Here is a 21798-nt window from a genome sequence, read left to right as displayed (position 1 = left end):
GACATACAGTGCTCATACCTTTTGTGGCCTGATGATAGATGGACGGGGAATATGTGGACGTTTTGTGTCCAGAACAGGGCTGTCATCCAGGGCATCGTCTTCCTCTGAGAGCCCTTCTGAGCTTGGGTAGGAATGGGTAGTTCCCGATTCTTTGGTTTTGGAGTTAGTTCCATTAGTCTTGGCCTGGATGGAGATGCAGCTGAATGAAGGCTGGCTTTCAGTCCTCACTGGGTTTACTGGACCAGGCTGAGTGACAATGACTGAGCCCATGGCAGGATCTGACCCATTTTTAGAGAGTTCTGAGTCCAAGTATGGAGCGGGGTCAGCAGAAACTTCTGGAGGACCACCAAAACAGTACTGTAGCGCTGAGCATGGGAGCTCGTGCATCACGCCAGGAGATACAAGCGCTTCCTTTTTAAGTAAAACAGCAGCTTTTAGAATGCAATCAAATGTTGAAGCTCCAGTTTATGGATGAGATCCCAATACGCAAAAGCATTTCAGGATTCCATCAGAGTTTGACGGTTTTCCATGGTTCCACGCTAAAGATCTAAAAAAAAAATTCACCTCCAGAGACCTTCCTGCAAACGATTAAGTTTTGCTCAGAGACTCAACATGTTTTGCAGAGGAACAGCCCCGATAACTTTCTCCATGAATGCTTCTGAGAAACTTCTGAACACATCCCGGTCAAATCATCAACTAAAAACCTGTTGAATGCACTGCAATCTCCTCTGTACTGGTTCTTCCTCTTAACCTGCTCTCTCTGAGGATGATTGTGAAGCTCAGGGTTTTGCGAGTGATGGGCTTGTGGGGGTGTCCGAGTGTCTGGTTACCTGAGCAGGTACTCCCCCTGCCAAAGGCCTGTGGCATTGTCCTTGCGCATCCCAGTGTGCCAAGCACAGGTGTTGGGTTTCAGAGCCACAGTAACTGATAGGCCTTTAGTGAAACTCAATTGTGGTGGGTTGTGGCAAGGAGCAAAAGAGGGAGAAAGGGTTATCAGAGACATCAGAACAGGTCATTGGACTTAAAAATCTTATTTGGGGTGGTATAATGCCCTTTTCACAAGATGTAAAATAAGTATTTGATGTCCCCAGAGTGTGTATGTGAAGTTTTAGCTAAAAATATACCACAGCTATTTGTATATAGCATGTAAAAAACGCATGTTTTTTGTGTCTGTCCATTTAAATGCAAATGAGCTGCTGCTCCTGTCACAGAGGGTGGAGCTTCAACAGCTTGTATCCTTTTACTTCACACAGACATGCCCTGAAAATTTCAAAAACGTTTAGCCTTTTATGTTCAAACCGGAGTCAGACAATGATGGAGAGACTCAAGAGAAAGTGACAACATGTAGAATGCAACATGACATTTCTGAATGGTTAAGTGATGAATTTATGTAGCTTATGTGTAGTTATCTTCTAGTCATTGATTAGCATATTCTGTCATGATAATCTATAAATCGCGTTCCCGGGGGCAGGGTTTATGTAAATTTTAGGGTTGGTGATGTCACTAACCCGTGAGTAATGTCCTGTAGTCCCTATCAGTCATTTGTTGTAGTCCTTAAAAAGCAATTTCTTTAAAAGAAAATATCTCTCTTTGCTTTGAACTTTGAGCGTTGTAACTTTGCAGATATTGTTTATGCTCAAACAGCAACATTTCACACTATTTAAAGTTAGAAAAGTGAAATCATAATCAACCACCCCTTTAAGATTTGAAGTACACAAGGGCACATCTAATATTAAGTGTATTAAGTGTACAATATGTCTTCTTTTTCACAAGCGTAACGCTGCTTGTTTACAGTTAAGACTAATAAACTAAGGTTTGGTTTAAAGTTACCTAAAGTATGGTCTCTGTGAATTCTTATGTTATCCTGTTAGCAAGACTATACTAGCATACCCTTGTGAAAAAGAAGAACACTTTAGCATGCTTTTTATTACAGAAATAATATCTATTATAATAAGAATATATAGTACTTAAGTGCTGAATGTAATGTAAGGGACACTTAATTGCATGTTATTTAATTTAAATTTAATATTAGTTTAAATGCATATTAAATGCAAAAAGTTGAACTTAAAGGAGAACTCCGGCGCAAAATGAACCTTTGGTCTAATAAAACATTGGTACCTTGTCAACTGTTCTCTGAGATTTGTTTTCATGACAATTGAATGTAAAGAGTTTTATCTCTAAAAACTGTTTAGCGTATAACGCTGTAATGGGGGCATTTAATAAGTAAAAAGAAATCGCTAGTTTATACCACTAACAAGGCTCAAAATAGCCCCACACGAACACAGTAACATAATGAGGGTCCCTACATGCAAAACAAAGCATTGAGAACTTTGTAAGTGTACAGACCGTTTAAGAAGAAGATAAAGATAAAGACAGTCTACTTCGTGTATACAGACAGGAGCCATCTTTGGAAAACAGTCTCGACTAATCAAACCACGAACGACGTGCTAAGTGAGCTGAACTGTCTGAAGTTCAGTGAACTTCTGAACTGAATGGCGTTCGTGGTTTGACTAGTTGAGACTGTTTTCCAAAGATGGCTCCTGTCTGTATACACGAAGTGGACTGTCTTTATAAAATATCTTCTTATTAAACGGTCTGTACACTTACAAAGTTCTCAATGCTTTCGTTTTGCATGTAGGGACCCTCATTATGTTACTGTGTTCGTGTGGGGCTATTTTGAGCCTTGTTAGTGGTATTAACTAGCGATTTCTTTTTACTTATTAAATGCCCCCATTACTAGCGTTACGCTAAACAGTTTTTAGAGATAAAACTCTTTACATTCGATTATCATGAAAACAAATCTCAGAGAACGGTTGACTAGGTACCAATGTTTTATTAGACCAAAGGTTCATTTTGCGCCGGAGAAATGTAATAAAAGTCGCCTCTTATCATTAATATTATTTTATGTGCAGTGTTGGGGTACGCATTACAAGTAACGTGAGTTACGTAATCAGATTACTTATTTCAAGTAACTAGATACATATTTATTTTGTTGTAAAATCTAAAGTAATGTTTTACCTGAGTTAAAAGTAATGAAAACTTTGTTTTCCAATTTATTGACTGACACCTCTTCTGTTCCCATGTTGAGAGAAATCGGGAATAAAGGTGCAGAGGCGTTGATGGTTATTGTACTTATAGACTAATGTGAACATGCATTTTGCTCATTTTACTTGCACGGAACAGATTCAGATTTCCTCAAAATGAATAAAAAAAATTACACAATTTTAAATTAAATTACACAAATATACTGTATGTCTTTGCTGCTGACAATTTATGGTTCCACTTCAACCATACCAATAAGCAAAAATGACTTTAGATATCACATTTGTGTTTAAATTTTTTTTTTATTGCTGAAGTAAGAGTGTTGAACTTTATTCTCCTGCATCCTTTTCTTCTGCAGTCCAGAATGGCAGCACAGCTTGAAGGTTTGTTTGAGGTGCGCCCTCTACTGTACACATGGAAATTTGCATTCTTTCAGCCTGAGGCTTATTCATTTCACTTTTGGTGTGAAAGGGCCATTACATTTGACAAAAATATAACTTTTGTTGAAAAAAAAAAAGAGAAAAAAAAAGATTAATGTTAGTAGTTAAAGACATTAGCCTAATTCTAGCTGGTATTTTCAGCAGGGAAAGAGAGGCTTATGCTGGTTTTGTGCTAGTCTTGCTAACGCACTAGCAAAATTAGGCACTTCACTAGCAAAACTTAGCTGAAGATGCTGGTTAGCCACCTCAATCTTTTTCTTGACATTAGTTAATCAAGGAAAACTTGCTGGTTCACATAGCTAAGTGGCTGAACATATAGCATCCAAAAAACAAAACAAAATATGCTTGTGACTAGCCATAGTCTATCCAGCAGGGTACTGACACACTGTAGTGTAAAACTACAAAAACACAGTAGGCTACATTGGTAAAAAGATCACATAATATAAAGTCAGCTAGGCAGCCATGTTAAGACTCAATATTACATGCATAAATATATAGATTAGTCTAAAAATATGTCCACATTTGAGAAGGCCAATATTAGCACTCACTCGCCACATTACACAAGGTGGACAAATTGAACAATGCAGTGCTGCTGAAACATTGATGAGCCCTTTTGTTCGAGAATGTAAACAGGACTGCAGTTTCCACTCCACGAGGAGCCGAGGTACCATATGTGCACCAGAGAAACGTGGGTTCAGTGAGAATGAGCGTCTGAATGAAGTGATGTGAAGCCACTATGACTTAATAACAAAGCTTTTATAATCCATGTATTTTAAATGACAGACTGTGCAGATGGGTGGATTTTTTTCAGAGAAAGCCTGATTATTTAGACCTGAATAATTAAAGAAAACAACAAGCCTCAAGTTATTTTGGTTTGTCAGTCTGATACAGTTGTTGCATGACAAGTTGATATTAGTGGATGAAAATGTGAAATTCTACATATTGCAGTTCATAATAGTGTATCTGCACATTTATAAAACTACACAAAAGTAAATATAATAAGCCAACATCAATTGAGATTTCTAAAAATAATTGGTCACACTTTAGATTAGGGTCCAATTCTCACTTTTAACTAACCAATAACTATGACTTTTGCCTCACTAACTATTAATAGTCATTACTAATTAGGAGTTTAGGTATTGGGTATGATTAGAAATGTAGAATATTTTGTCATGCAGATTAAGGTATTATTCTGTGCTTCATAAGTACTAATAAACAGCCAATATCCTAGTAATATGCATGCTAATAAGCAACTAGTTAATACTGAGAATTGGATCCTAAACTAAAGTGATACCAAAATTTCATACAGGTTTGGAATGACGTAGTTATTTAAAAGATGACAGAATTGTCATTTTTAGGTGAATTATCCTTATAAGATTCGCCATCTATTGGATTTGGGCTGTAAATGCAAAATGAAGTAGGTGACTTCAGAGGCATCTTTACTGGACTGGATTTAAAATAAATGGTATAATGTCTGAAAATATAAGGCATAGATTTTTTATCTTTTAGAGAAGTCAGTTTCAGATTAAGTTGTTGTCGACTGGCAAAGTTCCTTTAACGCAGCAACTACAATCTATATCTAATCTAAAGGAAAAATATGTATAATATATGAATATGAAAAATATAAAAAACACTTTTTGCAATTTTATAGGAAAGAATGCATCAGATATTGTACTACCAGTTTATCCACCAGGATGTGCTGTAAAAAATATATGATCAATAAGTTATGACAACATATGTTTTTACATTGCTTTAACTCATAAAAAAAACTTACAAAAATGTATTTTGATAAGTTATACATGATTCAACTAATTTAAGTTGAAATGATTTAAACATCCAAGTTGATTGTACTTAATTTAAGGCAGCAACTTAAATGAGTTAAAAGCAACTCTGCAAAAAAAAAAGCTCCGTGTAAGTGAGTCTAACAAGATCTCAATGGTATTTTATGAAGTGAATAGCAACTACATGTTTTTCAATTCTGATGAATGCTGAAAGTCATTTGATTCAAACATGAAAACATACCAATCAGGTTTCAGTAAAGCTTGATATTGCAAACAACAGTGAATCATATGGTAGTAATTTTTAATTGTCACTTAAATTATCAGCAGATTTGTAACTACAGGTCAAGGAAGTTCCAACCAGACAAACTTAACAAAATTGAAAAAAAAAAAAATCATTCCAACAAATAAACAAGGGCAGATCAACTGAGAAAGTAACAGAATTATCCTTTTCTAAGAGCAAATGATGCTCCTGTTTCCAACATTAACACAAAAATAGTTTTAGCACAAAGGCAAGAACACAATTTCAGCATGAAATGAAGTACAAATAGCTAAAGGATCAGTGTTTTAGTGAGTCTAATACTACGGTTTTCTGCTTTCCTAACACATCAAAAGCGTGAAGTTACAGAGGAATATACTGTACCCATTTGATCAACAGCAGTTTAATAAGCAATAGTGCATCCTGGATCAATAATTATAATAAACAATTCTGCTATGAAATGATGAGCACTTCATGGCCACAGCAAACAGTTGGGGAAAGAAGCCAGAAATATCTTTAGACATAACCCTGACCTTAATTGATGTTTTGAGTTCAAAGTATTGCAATACAGAGTGGTACTGTAAGTACTCAGGCCAATACACTGTGTGTGTATGTTTGTGATTCACCACCTACTGATGCATTTATCACCAAATTTCACAAAAATTTAATTTTGAGAAGCAGATGGACAGTTTAAGGAATGTTCCGGGATCAAAATGAGCAGATTTTCTCCAGCATCTGTTATGTACTGTTGATTACCACAGTTTGTAAAACATAAAAAAACGTGTTTTTGGCAGGGCTTTATAGAGATGAATAAATATAGTTGTGAATAGAGTACAAATTATTCTTAGTTTCTATGCTGTATATTGAAACGCACTACCATTCAAAAGTTTGGGGTCAATAAGTTCTCTTGACCTTCTTTTGAACTTTTTGTTAATTAAAGAATCTTGATTAAAAAAATTATTATCACGGTTTTACAAAAAAATGTATGATATTAAGAAATGTTTCTTGAGCAGCAAATCAGCATATTAGAATGATTTCTGAGGGATCATGTGACACTGAAGACTGGAGTAATGATGCTGAAAATTCAGCTTTGCATCACAGGAATAAATTACATTTTTAAATATTTAAAAAGAGTTATTTTTAATTGTAATAATAAATGTACAATATTGCTGTGTTTACTGTATTTTTGATCAAATAATGCAGCTTTGGTGAGCATAAGAATTTTTTTTCCAAAAAAAAAAAAAATCTCTAAATGGTAGTGATACTAAAGTTACTTGAAAACTTTAACCTTTTACTTGAAGTTACATCAAAATGAATGTGAACACAATCAGTTAATCTATTGATAGTTGATTAATTCATTACAATAATTCATGTACAATTCATTGACATTACAATTATTTAACTATTATTCTATTTTTATCATTGACTCAATTATACTTATTTTTATTATTTAATTAATATTATTTAAAAACATTTTTTTTTTTAAATCAGCAAATCGACTCGCAGATTACAGTTCGAGAACAACTATTGCATTGTTAATACCTTGCTAAAAATGCATTTTTTTGTTTGTTTACAATCTGTCAAGTTGAACCTGGAACACTGCTTTAATTTGAACATAAAGCTGTATGCCCAGCTCTTTTGTAGATGCCAAACATAACCAAGGCATATGGAGATGGGAAAACGTCACTACTTCAAACACTATAACTGGACCCTAAAGTATAATTAAGACAATATGTGTAGGGTTCAATACTGTATTATGAATGCTATGTCCATTAAACAGGTATATAAAAGAATCAGCACTCCAAGAGGACAGGCAGAAGATGCTCGAAGAGAAATAAATCATAACAAAACAAACCGCAAAAAATTACAGATTCAATTAAGGTATCAAAAGCAGTTCAATTTTCAAGAGCCAGTGCAAGGTATAAAATTCAAATGTGAAGGCAGTGTACACAGCAAAGAAACAACAAAAATTCAAAATAAACACACACACACACAAAACTCTAATAATAATTTGCTACCAAATTACATATGCGACTGTAAAGGTAAAAGACATTGTTCTTCAGTCTCAGGACACTGCTTGAGTTTTAAACAACTAAATTGTTGGGAGAACATGAGAGGAACATTAGCCTGGGAAAACAGACAACTTCCGGCAAATTTAGATTTGCTCTGAAAGTTAGTCTGGCAAAGAGCTCATTCAAGCCCATTTCCAATCCGTCGAAATCGAGGCACCAATCAGAAACGTTGGGGCGGGCTTTACATGATGACGACAGCGCTGGGATTTTGAAGCAGATTTTGTAGCCTACATTACAAAAATGGATCCCGCCGTCAAACATCACTCGGTCGAATCAGCTATCGCGTCTGTTTTAAGCGATTTGAACGTTTCCTTTTTGTTAAAAACCGAGCAAAGAACAACACTCGGAGATTCCCCGCCGCTCTGCATACGTCATCTCCTTCATCGATCTGACTGGTTTTAGGTCTATCCGCGACGTCCGTTGGTGACGCCCCTCTGGAAATGATTTGTCTATGACGCTTTGCCAGACCATAACTCAGTTACAACTGAGAATGGTCTGGTTTTAACCAGGCTAGAGGAACATGGGAGTAAAGGAGAAATGTCTACTCTTCCTGTCCTAATGCTCTCAGCCACCAGGCGGCAGCAGAGGCTACATGACGCACAGTCATCGTCCTCTCAAAAAAGCCACTTCCATGGGAAGTACAGTGCAGTGTAGTGCAGTTTTTGCCTGTTGGAGGTGGAGGGGGCAGGTCTCAGCTGTGGTAGCTGGGTACCGCTGCCTGTTTCTGGGAGAGGCGCATCAGTTCCTCTCGGATTGCTTTGATGAGGGAGGCGGACGAGTGGTTGGGAGGGGAAGGCTCCTCTAGGGGAGCGGAGGGAGCGTAGCCCAGGCCGAGAGAGTCCAGGTGGGCAGAAGTGGAAGATGGCTCTTTCAGGCCATTCCTGGAGGTCTGGAATAAAGAGATGGAGCTGTAGTCAAGAGAGCCAAGAACCTAAACAAAAGAAATGAAGAAAGGAAGGAAGGAAGGCAGAAATGAGTGAAAGAAGATTAAAACAAAGATTAAAGAGTTTAAGTGAGAAAAAGACTCCTACGGAGGCAGAAAGGAGTGATAATAGTAAGTGTTTGAAGAGGACATATTCTATACTTCTTGAAGCCCGCATATATAGTATACTATTTCTTTGAATAATTCCTGTATTATTAGAGTTTATTTTAGTTCAAGTTTTTTTTTATATACTCTTTTTTATATATATATATAATGTGTATAAGAAGCATGGAATGGTGTTTTTTATTTACTGCTGTCATGTCAGTGTACTGCTGACATTAATCCTAAAATTTCAGTCTAATAACAGAAAAAAGCCATGATTTATTATAATAAATTAATAATAATAAAATTGTAATATTGTCAGAGTTTTCATGGATGTGGAGTTTGTGGATGTAGTAATGGACAACTTTATTTTTCACAATTAAAATAAAATACTAAGAAAAGAAAAAAAGATGAAATTTTTTATTTGTTTACCTGCATGTCACGTGACCATTAACTGACATTAGAGAACAGCTCATATTAGAGAACAGCAAATATGTTGTTCAGTTATTAAAATATAAGGGGTCAATCAATCTTTCAGGTCAAAGGGTTTCAGCTCAGTGTTGCTATTTTTTAACAAACTATTTTAAAAAAATGGTGTTAACTGCAATAAAGCTGAAATAAAATATAAATATTAGATGAAAAGCCTAAACTTAAATTAGAAATGTTGCCTGAAACTGAAATAAAATAAGTTTACTACGTTGACTTACAAAAAAAAAAAAAAAAAAAAAAAGAGAAAAATTACAAAAGAAAATAACAAAATGACTAAAATGTAACTTATATTTTTAGTTTTCATTTACATATTAGTTTAATTCAAAACATTAATAAATGCATACTATAATATTATCTATCTATCCATCTATCTATCTATGGTAATGTCCATACAAATTGACTTTAAAGACTTCAATATGTTATTTGTCCCTTTTTTAATTAAGAAAGAAAGTATTTAAACTTACAGGCTCTCTGTTGTTAGCGAATTTGCTGTCGTCCTCATGATACGGGCTCCAGTTTAACCCACCAGGCTGCCGGCAGTCCCCTACACGACCCGTCAGACCAGCGTGGGTTAAATGATGTAGCTGGGCACCTGTGAACAGAACAGACATGTATGTAACCTACAGTATACTTTATATTGCGTCATTTGTCTTTATCCATGCATCCATCACTCTTTTCTTTCAAACATTTCATATCAGCACATTTTTTTCCTAGTTAAACCTTTAAACTCATACCTGTAGTGCCACCTACAGGTCGTGGCCTGGCGGAGGAGGGCAGATCATCTGTAAGCGCGAGTCCACCTCGACCAGTGTAAAGCGACTCCGGCTGTAGCTGTTCAACAGGAAGGGCTTCTCCTGAAGGGATGTAGCCGGGCCCCAATCCCTGTCTGTAGAGATAGGAAGACTTCAGACCCCAGCTATTAACAAATCACACTGCACTAACAAAAAGTGACTTGATCTTTCCCATTAACCGACGGCTGAAATGGGATTTGCTCACAGTTCCAGAATAACACACAAACCTTCATGACCTCAATAAAACTCTAGTAGTTCGCCATATATCGCCATGGCTGATATATTGTCTTGATATTTGGCATTTTTTAAAATTATCGGATTAAGTTAAGCATCGGAAGTGGACTTTTATTTTGACAGTGCTGTGCTGAGAACGATGTAAAAGTAGTGCTACCCAGTATTTATTTGAGAAAATATGATTGCCAGTGCACACAGACATACTGTACAAGATTATTGAGTACCCCCCCCCTTTTAATCAAACTTAAATAAATTTGTTGCATAATGATTTATTTTCCAATTATTTCTAATTTAGTAAATATGTCAAATAAATATAATTTGTATTTCTACAATTGTTGTGCATGTGTTATTTACTATCTTTCAATTAAATAGTGTGATATCATATATAGCGTATCATCTTAATGTCGGCAATCGGCCACCATGCTCTGAAATAAAAAAATCCATATCCCTAATATACTCACCTATGTAGTAAACCTTGCACACTGGAAGGAGGCAGACCTAATTCAGCATATCTCTGAAAGAAATACACACAAACACGCAGTCGTTGAGCTTATAACAGATTGATGATTCTTGGCACATCCATTGCACTTAATGATTTAATGCATAAAAGGTTTAATTTAATACATTGCTAAGTCTAAAACACATTAGTAGCTGTATGTTCCACCCAAACTGGTGTTTCTGTCTATCAGCCTAAATAAACCCTGTGACCCAGAAAACAGAAAAGCTTTTAAATAGTTGAGCTGGGAATGCCATTTTAAGGACAGCGCACCATTCCCTGTTCCATCTTGACTCTTAAATAAACATTTGAGTTATTAGTCGGTTCATATTTTGCCTCAGTTGGCCTTTGCAATCCCCTCTTTCCCTTCCACTCAAAGGCCTCAATCTAACAGAAATACTTCATTCAAGACACAGTGTTGACAGATGAGGCTTCCATTCTGGGATGTTTATTCCTGATCTGTGGAAAACCCCAAGTCGGTGTTCCTCTGATGTGATTCCAGAGCATCAAATTATTGCTCTAGTACGGTTTATCACACATCAAAACATATTCATAATGAAATCAAGAAATTAACTGATTGAAACAAACCACTGTAACCAGAAATCCTTTAGTCATTGCACCTCTGGTCTTATGAAGCAGACACAAGTTTTAAATGTGTCACAATAAAGAAGAAAACATGGATTTATACATGCTTAAATGTAAATGTGGGTGCTCAAATGTTGATGTTTTGATGTTCATTTATAAATGTCCTTTTTTTACATGCTTATTTCCTGTATTTTTAGATCATTTTTTAGATTACCTTTGCCACCCTCCTATGCTCACTTCAAGTTGATCTTTAACCATACTAAAAACGTAATATGACTGTTAAATGTAATTCAATTAAGCAAAGTCACTATTCATAAATCTACATTATAATATTGTGATGTACAATTACACAATTTATTTATTTTAATTATTTAATTTGACTAATATCTTAATTATTGTATTTAGTGTTTTATTTTTAATCTAGATGCAAACAAATTCAAATTCAAGTCATAGTTCAATAAAACGAAGACAAAACTTTGACACATATGCTTGCGTCTCTGTTCTGGATGGAAATCAAATGGAGCATAAAGTGTAGCGTGACCGCAGCTTTAGACAAGGGGAAATCATATAAGTATTGGATTGTACAAAGGGAACAGTAACACATCAGCTTTCATCATCATCACATGAATGTGGATCATCTAGGGGTTTCTCTTTGAACAGGATGTGTTCAAAAAAGACTGGAAAATCCCACGTCCAAGCGCTAAGAAAAGTAATAACACCTCTCCTCAACAAGCCGCACAATTTGAGGTTTCATTCATGATTTCATAGCAGGACGATTAATAATAATAATAAAGATCTGTGATCTGCTGGTTCCAGGTTCGTGTAGGGCTGAAATCAGAGAGGCTGTTCCAAGGTCAGTTTGACCTGACATCTAAAGTCAAGGGTATATTTACGGTTGACAGATGGGGGTGTCCTTAACTGATTAGTGCACGGATCTGATCCTCCACAGACTGATGCAACACAGAGATGTTTGATAAATAAAGCCTTCCGACTCGTTATGTTTGTTTATAGAGTTAAAAGTAAGGTCAAAAGTGAATTTTGAAAATAATTTAAATTGATTTGTAGACCATGAAATATTCTTGAGCATATATATATATTTTTAAGATAACTAACTAATAGATCGTTTTTCCTCAATTCTCCAGGCCCGAAAATAATCGTTTTTAAATTTTGGTGAATTATTCCATTACTGTAGGAACCATGTTCTAACCTGGCCCTAGCCAGATGAATTTCGCTCCGCCTAGCTTCACTCACATCCATCTGGAACCTCTTCCATTGAGAGTGATTTCTCCAACCAACTTTATGGTTTAGCCAATCAGGACGCAGGGCGGGAGTTTCATAGATGTGACGTAGTGGAGAAGCGACCGTGAGACTGTTTTGATTCAGACAACAATGGCGGCTCGCATCGAGGAAACAAGCGTTAACATTGATGCTGCTATTTCATCCGTGTTGTCCAATCTACCTAATATTGTTTCATTAAAAGAACATCAGAGAACGGCTCTTAAGGCTTTTTTTTTCACGGGTTGGCTTCGGTGTGAGTGGTTGAAATAGCACGTCGATAAAGATGACAGACAAGTGGCTTATCCAATCATATGCAAGAATTTTTGATAAGGCCCAGCCTTCTGAAACGCCATTTCAATGGATCGGTTCCAGATGGATGAGTGAAGCTAGGCGGAGCGAAATTCATCTGGCTAGGGCCAGGTTAACCATTAAACCAAATATTTTTAGGACACAGCATGTTGTTTACATTTTTTTTTTTTTTTTTAACTAAGGCTACAAATGGTATTCATTACTAATTCACTATGGATTGTTCTTACCCCTGTGTAGGGATTCAAAGGCAGGTATCCTGGGCCCCAGGGCCGAGGACCACGGGATGGCGGGCTCAAAGGAGGCGGGGGTCCGGGGCTGAGACCGACCCCAGGCAGAGTGATGCCAGCTGTGCTGCCCTGAGACGAAGGAGACACGAGGGCGAAGGCATCGTCCAGTAGAGAGTGCATTTGCTGCCGGGCCTCCTCTATAGACGGCTGAGGCGGCAGATAGGGGGGTGGAGGAGGAGGGTGACCAGGAGGAGGAGAAACGGGACCATGGAACACGTCATCCGTCGGGGAGGGGCTATGATGCTCGGGCCCCTGGTCTGGGTCCGACTGCGAAATAAAAGCAAATGAAAGATGATTAACTTTCAACATTGCAACTAAATATAAATATTGCATTTATTTAAATATAGTGTAAATATAGTGAAATATTAAAATTTAAAACAACTATTTTTTATTTTAATATATTTAAAATGTAATGTATTACTGTGATGGCAAAGCTAAAATGTCAGCATCATTACTCCAGTCTTCAGTGACATGATCCATCAGAAATCATTCTAATATTCTGATTGGTGATTATTATCAATGTTGAAAACAGTTGTGCTGCTTAATTTCAGTGAAAACATTGATACATTTTTTAGGATTCTTTGATGAACAAAAAGTTCAAAAGCAACAGCATTTCTTTGAAATAGAAATATAGACATTGTAAATGTCTTTACAGTCACTCAGGGCTGTCACTCTGTCTTTTGTTGATTGATTAAAACGAATGACAAAGAAATCACTTTAACAAATAATTATATTTCATTTATACAGATAAGACTATGCAATGTTATTTTCCAATGTTTCCGATGTTATTTTCTGTTATGAGAGTTTCTATACCCGAACACTGTTAGACTTACTTGAAAAACAAAGTTTATTTTAATTTCTATCTTTGCTCCATCTGTATTTATCTATGTTTGTAATTTGTTTATTATTTTCTACGCGGATGCACTCAAACCACCTCGCCATTCTAGAATGATTAATTCTTTCCAAATAGAACTATTCAAGTTATCTTTTGAAACATAAAAATGCAGAAAAATAAATATCGCAAAGTCAGTTTTTCCAATATCGTGCAGCCCTACTGTCACTTTTATACTAGATATGAAGGTGTGTATATATAAACACAGCTTATATTTGAATATTTTCAATAGTACCATCTACTTTTTAAGGAAATTTATGTAAACCTCAAGTAAGATTATATTACTCCAAAAACTATACTATTATTATATTAATCCTAAAACTATTTTTTTCAGAAGCAGTGAAGTTTAGCACCTGCTAATTCACAACATGGAACTGATTAGAGATGTTTTGAATAACAAATACATGGGGAAAACAGGAAAGAAACCGTATGGAGTTGATTACACAGTTACATGCAGAAGTACAGCGTAGAGAGCGAGAGAAAAAGTACAGATCTCATCATCAGACTGACCACATATGCTATGTTATTGACTCCAGGGTATTTCCTGTATGTCCCATCGCTGTCAGTCGTTATGAGTCTATCTCGGTCAGCATCTGTCAGATCACCGTTCATCTGCTGTTTCCTTCTCTGTTTAGGAGAACGCTTCCCTCGGTTGCTGCAAAACATACACAAACAAACACACACACTCTTGAGTGAGCATTTGGCCTTTAAATAATCAAGTTATGTGGAAAGTGATTTTCTTGTTGTTGCAAAAGTCCAGAAAATTCAGATTTGGTGAGAACAGGGCTTAATTCTGTGTTCAGGATTAGTTTCATTGTCAGTTGCAGATCTTTTTACCCTTTCTTGGGCTCGGTGTACAGAGAGGGCATGGGAATATCTGGATCGAGTATCTTGTCAATCTGCATCTGGGCCTTCAGGTAAATTCGGTCCTGCTCTTTGGGGTCGCCAAGACCATCAATGAGATCATCCATAGCAGGGAAGTCGTAATGGCCTTTCCTTTTGGCCCTCAGGCGGATCTTATTGCGATGGTGCTCGATCTCAGACTTGTGCCGTAAAGCTACCTGGATCTGGAGAAGAAGGAACAGTCAATGACCTTAGAGTCAATGAGAAGCACATATTGATTATTGCTAATGAGGCTTTTGGACGCTGTGAATCAAATTCATAACCGTAGAGACCTTGAAGTTTGAAATGGGCCCCTAAGGAAAAGCCTTGTGAAATAAATGTGAATTAGATGTATGGCGGGTGAAGGATACCTCTTTATTCAGCTTGGTGTTCTCTGCAGCTCTGTCATTGGCGGTTGGGCTGGGCAGGGGCAGCGCTGGCATCGGCTGCATGGCGATGAGCTGGATTTTATTATGGAGGCGTTTAGGGCCGTCAATTGGGCGGGACAATCGGTCCACATGCTCAAAAATGGAAGCTGAAGATAATGGCTCATCCATGCCATTCGTTGGGGGTGGACCTATAAGGACAAATAAAAGAGGGTGCCAAAACTTCACAGGTGCAATATAAAATGAATATAATATTACTGTTTTCAACACTGATAATAATAAGAAATGCTTCTTGTAAATGAGCACCAAATCAGCATAATAGAATGATTTCTGAAGGATCATGTGACACTGAAGACTGTGTTAAACGGTTATTTTAAATAGTAATGTACTGTTTTACAGCATTTTTAACCAGATAAACATGTTTGATGAGAATAAGAGACTTATTTCAAAAACACTAAAGAAATCTTATCAACCCCAAACTTTTGAATAATATTAAGTATCAGTTATTAAAAAGATATGTAAACTGGGTGCCAAGTCACCAGTGATATCTGATTCTATTTCTATGGTTTTTAGATGTCATTTGTTAAGTTGCTGTGTATATAATGGCCCAAACCTAATTGTAAATCATGATAAAGTATTCATTTCATGATACAGAAAAAGAATATGGCAGAAAAGTTGGCATCTACAATAAATGCTGCTTTTATATTAAAACACTATTTATTCTGAAATATTTGGCTTAAAAACTGTTTATGCTACTTTTCCTTATAATAAATGCTTTATCATCAATCAATCATCACAGATTAGATTTTTTATATATAATGTAATGAAATTCATACACGCCACGGTTGCTGACGTGTCCGTATACTTTTTGAGGCCACTGTATATTATACGCACACTTATATTTAACAAATCATAAATATATCTAATGCGTTCCACACTATCAAAACAAAGCTAGCCTCATAAGGTCTGACAACTGACAAAGAAAGCAAGTTGTTCGTCTGAATCTCCTCTCTCGAGTATCGTTTCACACCAGATGGGGGCAGCGTCTCCCTGGCTCTTATTTCAAATGAAATGTGAAAGACCTCAAGGCTAGAGGATGATCCATCGTTTTGGGGGGGAATTCACAAAAACTATGAACATTAATTAGAAGATCTAACACTATGGTACATAACAGCACCGCTCTTACCAATTCTATTCTTCCCTGTGAGCCAGTAACAGATGAATGAATGGATGGAGGGAGCGTAAAAGAACAAGAGAAAAGTTAAATGATGGCAAGAAGTAATGGAGATCATTTAATTGAGATCAAATATAGCATGAGTTGTATGTAAAAACATGTTTGAGAGGAATGCTTGATAAGACAGTATTTTATCTTGGAAAATATCACTGGAACACAATTATGAGAAGAGGAGGATGAAAGGGATTTTCAAAAGGGAAGGGCGTTAAAAGGGAATGGCAATCAGACAGAGAAAGAGAGAATGCGAGGTGCTAAGACTGAATTCCATGTCATTTCTTGGCTAGTCAGACTGTAGCCTATTTAGTCTGGTAAAGCAGAAATGAGTGCTGAGAGAGGGTTATCGCCACAGGCACTGTTTGACAAGAGAGGAACGCACACAGAGAGAGAGAAAGAGAGCAAGAAAGTGAAAGAAAAAAAATCCAAGCAGTGAAGAGTAAAGATGAGGGTTAGTCATTCTTCACAAAGGAGGCAGGATGAATGAGTCTGGGCTGACTAGAGAGGAAATCAAGAGGAAGAGCCACAAATCTTCAGCTGAAAGACCCAGCAGGTTTTATTACTTTCTCCTCTCTGTAAATCTTACGTCACATGTTCTTCTTCCACTGGCCATTATGGAGGCCTAGGACTGCCATTTAATAAAACAAAGGAATCTTTTGCCTTTGCTAGCAGCCAACATGCATCAAAGGGGCGTGTTTAATATTTAGTCAAAACATCATTGGTTGCCCATGTTTACATGTAAACTGTCCAATTACATGTGAAATTAATACATCGATTATGTTTTTTCTATTAAATTTAAAAGTAACATTTAAAAAGGATTTACTGAACTGCCGTGTTATTTCAGTATTATGTATATACTATTATTGTATTTATTAATATTATTGTATTATTAATATTTTGAATTAGCTTTTATTTTGTATATTCAGTTTTCACAATTTTTTAAATAGTTTAAGTTGACAATAACAACACTGCTTTATGGTTACATTTAACTATATATATTTTTTTATATGAATTTCATTTCTCTCAAAATTCTTAAAGACATATTTAAGAAGAGTTTTAAATCTTAAGTCTATCTGTTTGAAGATATATTTTTATTTTTGAACTTATTCAATCAATGAACAATTAACCTAGCACACCTGCAAGTACTTGACAGGTGCGTAGAACAAAGGCAACAATCAAAAGGACAACATGAACTATCACAATATAAACCATTAAACGCATCATGTAAATTATTTTATTATTTTACTTATTAAAAGTTAATTTATGCATTTTTTTTAAATTAACATGATATCAGGCATATTACGATACATGTCAGGATTCAATACTTTGTCAAATCACAATTGGATCACAATTTAAATGAGAAAAAGAACTGCAATACATGTATGATACATGATTGTATTGCCAGTTAAAATATACAGAAACGTACCGTTTAATCCATTAACAGCTGCTTTACGTGGTTGCTTTGGATCGGCAGGCAGACCAGCAGGTCTCGTGCCGTCCTCAGGTGATCCTCTCTCGCTGGGTGGATCACTGTCTATAGAGTCGCCCTCTGATGGAGAAATCCTAAGCAAAAGATACAAGGAAAACCTTTTCATTCTAAACCATGGTATGAAAACATGCCATACAATTTATGCCAAAAAAGTGTCTTTTGAGGACATTTTAAAAACAACGTGGGAAAACAACGTGAAAGCTACAATTTAAATAATTACAAATTCATCCATGTATCCCACTTTTAAAGCTGCAGTCTGCAGTTTTTACTCTTTGTCGCCATCTCTGTTCGAAATATGCAATTGCAGTCATTCGCGGAATTATCAACTTTACGTGAGTTGTACTTCAACACCCTCGACACGGCACAGCGCGGATGAACACAATGTTTGAGGAGACTGTGAGGCTGTCAGTCACCGCGCCGGTGTGGATACTGGCCTTCACAATCACAGATTATTCTTTTTGGAAGTATGACCAACATAAGAAGTTTCACCGGAAAATTCCGGAAAGTAAGAGACATCCACTTTTGTTCTGGTACTGACATTGCAGTAAATCGCGCTGATTAAATCTAATAATCGCTTATCATATCACATAAAACCGTGCAAATTATACTTTGTTCACAAATTGGTAATGTTAACAACGTCAGCATTACGTGACTACATTTTGTCCTTCCGATTTGTATCCTTGTTTTCGCATGGGTCCGGTTGCAGTCTCTTTTTTCACTCCGAAGACCGAATGAAGTCTTTTGCATTTTACAGCGGGTGAATCTCCAGTTGTCACTGGTGATTGTCGTTTTAACCTTTCTGGATCCGCCATCAAATTGATAAGTTTAATTATATCAAGTGCTGTGAGAAAAGGCTATAAATCTCCACCTCCAGCATCCTCACACGCAATATAGCTTATACTAGCCGAGACTCCTTTATGTGTACAGATGTGACGTAATGACGCAAAGACATGCTCGAATCTCCCGCAGAAATCCACCAGTACCACTGGAATTAAAAACATTATTACAAGCTTACCGTTTTGAATCGAGCTAAGGCAAGCAGATAGTTTTGAACACTGGCTGGTTATGTATTTTGGATAATTTTTAACCCAAAAAAAGCTACGGACTGCAGCTTTAAATGTACACATGAGCCTTGGATCTAATTCATCACAACATCTCCTCAGAACCATGACATCCTCATCTTGACGGACAACAATATTTATCCCTCATCCAGTTTTGATGAGGCATGTGTCTCCAGGGAAAAAGCAAGAGGATGATGACCTAATCCTGTCATGCTTTCAAAGAGCACTTTCAGATCTAATGTGACCAACCAAAAGTTCATGACTTAGTCATTGAATCTATTACCTATTCCCTACCCTTTTAGTCAAGAACTATTTGACCTACTGACTGTCTTAATTATTAGGAATGTATTTGTCTTTGACTAGTCATTTTAACTTGGACCGTTTAGTATATGTGTGTTTATTTAATTTTATTGATCTATATTTAAGTATAGTCCAAAAATATGTGTTATTCCATTTCAGCCAACACAGTAAAGAATATATCAGAATTACATTACTTCAGTTTACTTGTAACATGGTTTCAGGCACTTTTAAATGTTTGCAAGACATGAGATCCGTGGTAATTTCACCCCTAAGACCCTTCTATTGATTAGAGTGTGAGATGTAATCCTTTTAAAAAGCTTTCTATTGATCAGCAGTCGACTCACTAGCTAGATTACTGCCTTTAAATAAATTAACAAGTTATTTTAACATGAGGTTCATGCAGCAAAATGCAGCCACTGGACTATAATTATAATCACAGATTTAGCCTGTGTGACGTGTTTGTGTATTGTGTATGATTTGACAATAGGGAACAACCTATGCACTGGTCAAAATCGGGCCGACTCCCAGAATTTTTTACACGTTTAAAAATTAACGGGAGGTCGGGAAGTGCTCCTAACCTACTCGGCTCGGCTTGCAATTACTCACACAATGCGAGCCGCGACCATACGAGCATCAACGATTTCCATGCGACTTCTCCAGAGAGAGAGAAAGAAAAGGATTTTTTTTTTTTTACTCGCTTTAGTTAATACAATTTTTATTGCTCATGTTAGTTTACAGTCCATGAACAAATGTTAACAGATGCAAATGATGATATTAACCAACATTAACTCAAATTAACAATTGCTGTAGAAGTATTGTTCATTGTTTGTTCACTAATGTTCACAAATGAAACCTTAAATGTAAACTGTTACCGAACATATTGAAGTTTATGAAACACAATTGTTCATTGTTTTTTTTATGTTAGTTCATAGTGGATTGACAATTTTTTTTAAATGCATTAGTAAATTAATCTAAATTAACATTAAGATCAATAAATGCTGTAGATGTATTGTTCATTTTAACAAATGTAATAAACTAATGTTAATAAATGGAACCTTATTGCAAAGTGTTAGCAAAAACTGAATTATGTGGAACATGTTTGATCCTGAATATCAAAGAAACATTTACTAGAAGTAGACTTACTGGCCCCTGCGCCGCTGGCCATTACGAGAAGCTTTGGTGGAGGCTTTGGACTTTGGTGTGGGCACCTCTGCATTCTCAGCTGGGCTTTGCTCCTTAGCGGATACAGGAAGCGGCAACGGGTCCTGGATGACCATGAGATCATCCTTACTGTGCTGGCCCATGTGCAGCTTGGCAAAGTCAAAACCCTTCACGCTGGGTGCCTGCAGCTAAAGACCACCACCCCAGAGAGAGGAAAAATGTTAATTTGGAGAATCAAAATTATTTGCAGAGTAAAGAAAATGGAGGTATTGCAAAGGGGAGTGAGGGACGACACGCTGCTCACAAACAAAAGACAGATTCAGGCCAGGGTTTTCGGTCTAGGCGTCTTAAGAGATGTCAACGTGGGCATGTACACAGGGCATATAGAGAGAATGTGAATTTCCATAATCCTCAGATTGCCAGTATCATAGGAATAAATTGAGCAAGAGGACAGTAATTGACTCTGTAAGAGACCATGAGAAGCGTGAGCTTTCAAAATGGATGAACTTGATTAGAGGTCAGCAGACTGACTGCGGGCCAGACCAGCTAGACGAGCTATAATGGCCTGTCTGTCTGCTGCGCCGTGAAAGATTAAATGAACTGAACAAACACAACAGCAGAGAAAGCACATTCACACTGGCTCTTTCAGAGACCAGCAGCCGCAAGAAAAGCAGTGAAGTTTTAAAGAATGAGATATTCAAAAGAAAGATTTCGATTTTTTAAAGAGAAACATCACCCAAAACGAAAAATTCTGTCATTGTTTACCCACTTTTAAAGTGATAGTTCACCCAAAAATAAGTCATCATTTACTCACCATCAAATTGTTCTAAATCTGTACGAGTTTCTTTCATCTGTTTAACACAAAAGAAGATATTTTGAAGAATATTGGTAGCCAAACAGTTGACGGTAGCCATTGACTGCCATAGTATGCTTGGCACCGTCAACTGTTTGGTTATCAACATTGTTCAAATTATCTTCTTTTGCATTCAACACAAGAAAGAAACTCATACAGGTTTGGAACAACCTGAGTGAGTAAATGACAGAATTTTCATTTTTGGGTGAACTAAGTTGTTTCAAACTTTCTATTTTGTAGAAAACCAAAGGTGAATTTTTGTTTTAGACCCACTGGAAAATTCTTAGACACTATGTACTGTACAGTCTTTCTTTATATCCAACAATTACAAGGATTACTGCACACTGCCCTACCTTAATCGATAAAATATTCACAAATATTCAGAATTCTAATATATCAAGTGGATTGCTGGTTAATGATATCAGCGATCACTTACCAATTTTTATATCCTATGAAAAAAGA

The 21798-nt window shown here is 36.5% G+C and overlaps 1 protein-coding gene across 2 annotated transcripts in view; it reads right to left on the bottom strand.

Moving 5' to 3' along the window:
* Positions 1-8109: 8109 nt before the first annotated feature.
* si:ch211-1e14.1 (UPF0606 protein KIAA1549) overlaps positions 8110-21798 on the bottom strand; it is a 56586-nt gene continuing 42897 nt past the window's right edge. Inside the window, exons 12-21 of one of the 2 annotated variants that reach the window (XM_056261322.1) lie at positions 20466-20671; positions 17899-18035; positions 15230-15435; positions 14814-15043; positions 14487-14631; positions 13025-13351; positions 10591-10643; positions 9839-9990; positions 9569-9696; positions 8110-8522 (exon numbers count right to left, since the gene is read on the bottom strand). In XM_056261322.1, the coding sequence (XP_056117297.1) occupies positions 8283-8522; positions 9569-9696; positions 9839-9990; positions 10591-10643; positions 13025-13351; positions 14487-14631; positions 14814-15043; positions 15230-15435; positions 17899-18035; positions 20466-20671 (1824 nt within the window). In that variant the 3' untranslated portion in view covers positions 8110-8282. The remainder of the gene's footprint in view (positions 8523-9568; positions 9697-9838; positions 9991-10590; positions 10644-13024; positions 13352-14486; positions 14632-14813; positions 15044-15229; positions 15436-17898; positions 18036-20465; positions 20672-21798) is intronic. The other variant, XM_056261324.1, reaches the window with a different exon arrangement.

Source organism: Rhinichthys klamathensis, unplaced genomic scaffold, assembly GCF_029890125.1.
Source record: "Rhinichthys klamathensis goyatoka isolate OS25496 unplaced genomic scaffold, OSU_Roscu_1.1 h1tg000181l_1, whole genome shotgun sequence".
NCBI lineage: Eukaryota > Metazoa > Chordata > Actinopteri > Cypriniformes > Leuciscidae > Rhinichthys > Rhinichthys klamathensis.
The sequence above is the reverse complement of the archived record's forward strand: the minus strand, read 5'-3'. Positions and strand labels throughout refer to the sequence as shown.